General features: G+C 39.0%; 1 protein-coding gene across 1 annotated transcript in view; it reads right to left on the minus strand.

The window, feature by feature from the left end:
• Positions 1-2,166, minus strand: part of ATP6V0A1 (ATPase H+ transporting V0 subunit a1) — a 67,233-nt gene that overhangs the window by 53,767 nt on the left and 11,300 nt on the right. The window contains exons 4-5 of the mRNA XM_037731655.1: positions 1,772-1,869; positions 1,044-1,172 (exon numbers count right to left, since the gene is read on the minus strand). Coding sequence (XP_037587583.1) covers positions 1,044-1,172; positions 1,772-1,869 — 227 coding nt within the window. The remainder of the gene's footprint in view (positions 1-1,043; positions 1,173-1,771; positions 1,870-2,166) is intronic.

The raw sequence follows: 2,166 nt of genomic DNA on the forward strand, positions 1-2,166 counted from the left end.
AAAAAAAAAAAAAAGAAATGGGGTTTCAGCATGTTGCCCAGGCTGATCTCGAACTCCTGGGCTCAAGTGATCTGCCCCCTTCATGCTCCCAAAGTGCTGGAATTGCAGGCATGAGCCACCATGCCCAGCCGAGTCATCCACATTTTTTTTTTTTGAGACAGAGTGTTAGTCACCCAGGCTGGAGTTAAGTGGAGCAATCTCGGCTCACTGCAACCTCCACCTCCTGGGTTCAAATGATTTTCCTGCCTCAGCCTCCTGAGTAGCTGGGATTACAGGTGCCCACCACTTCACCTGGCTAGTTTTTGTATTTTTAGTAGAGACAGAGTTTCACCGTGTTGGCCAGGCTGGTCTCGAACTTCTGTTCTCAGGTGATCTGCCTGCCTCAGCCTCCAAAACTGCTGGGATTACAGGCGTGAGCCACCATGCCTGGCCTCATCTACATGTTTAGCCCAGGAACTTATTAACATTTTTCCCTCTAAGGTAACGTATCTAAGTTTATGTGTAATGCAGGAGTTTCAAACACGCATCCTACCAATATTTCCCATATAGTACAATGAAAGACTCTTGAAAAATTAGTGTGATGTGTGCTATCTGAAGTACTGAAAAATGTGCTCGAAGGTGTATAAGCAAACATAGAGAATAAAATAAAAATGTGATGACAAAAGGTTTGGTGATTTAACCTTTGTTATAATTTTGTCTATAACCAAATGTTTGTTTCTTCAGCTTTGACCTTAAGCATATACTTACCTTATAAGTATAAATGTAATGTAAAAATTTATACTATGTTTATACAACTGCTTCAGGATTCCTTTCCTCATCTTGAGATGAAAAATTGAAGAAAATGTGAAAAAATATAAAACCATGGCTGGCTGTGTACTGCATGAAAAATGGAACATAATCTCACATTTCTTCAACTAAAACAGGATGCAAAAATGGCATTGCTTCCGAACTGGCAAATTAAAATAATTACTGGAATAAAAATATGGCCCACTGTGTGAGTGTAATATCAGCTGCTCAAATACTAAAAGAAACAATAGTCTGACCTCATCAAAAAATTGCTGAGTTTTGCGCAGTATAAATTTTAATTCTGTCAGTTCCAGGAAGTTTCTCTTCAGCGCTTCCTGGTTTGTGTTGATTTCCTTCAGTTCATTTTCAATCTTCTCAAAATTGGCCTAAAAAAAAAAAAAAAAAAAAAAAAGTTGATCTCATAGCAGTACACGGTAGAATGACAGGTGCCAGAGGCTATGAAGGGTGTGTGGGTTTTTAGGCGGATGAAGAAAGGTTGGTTAATGTGGACGAACATACAGCTAGATAGAAGGCATAAGTTCTAATGCTCAATAGCAGAGTAGGGTGCCTGTAGTTAACAGCAATGTACTGTATGTTTCAAAATAGCTAGAAGAGAGGAATTGAAATGTTACCAACACATACAAATGATAGACACTCAAGGTGATGGATACTCCAAATACCCCCACTTGATCACTATACATTCTATGTATATACCAAAATATCACATGTATACCATAAATGTTTACAAATATTATCTATCAATAAAAAAGAGGGAAAATTCATTTGAATCCCACCTACAAGAAACTTACAATCAGTAGATAATGCTGACAAAGTTAGCAAGAATTACGCTACTCTCCATCTACTAAGGAAAGTAATTTCTGCATTTAAGTAGAAAAAAACTTTTCTGGTTTTCTCAGAACTGTTTACCTCTTCTGTCCTGAAAGTATGAAATTAAAATATTTAAAAAGAAAAAAAAAATGTTTACCTCTAAGTCAATCATGTCCCGGGGGAAGGGAACCTCTGGGTTTTCGCCGGTGTCCATAATTGGAATGTTAGCTTTTCTTATCTCCTTCTCAACAAATCCTAAAATGACAGAATCAAAACATTCATGTCTAACTGCACATGCTTGAAATTGCATTTTTTTGTTTTTTGATATGGAGTTTCACTCTTGTTGCCCAGGCTGGAGTGCGATGGCGCAATCTCAGCTCACTGCAACCTCCACCTCCCAGATTCAAGCAATTCCCCGGCCTCAGCCTCCTGAATAGCTGGGACTACAGGTGCATACCACCACGCCCAGCTAATTTTTGTATTTTTAGTAGAGACGGGGTTTCACTATGTTGGCCAGGATGGTCTCAATCTCTTGACCTCATGATCCGCCCG

This window comes from Cebus imitator, unplaced genomic scaffold, assembly GCF_001604975.1.
Source record: "Cebus imitator isolate Cc_AM_T3 unplaced genomic scaffold, Cebus_imitator-1.0 Scaffold415, whole genome shotgun sequence".
Taxonomy (NCBI): domain Eukaryota; kingdom Metazoa; phylum Chordata; class Mammalia; order Primates; family Cebidae; genus Cebus; species Cebus imitator.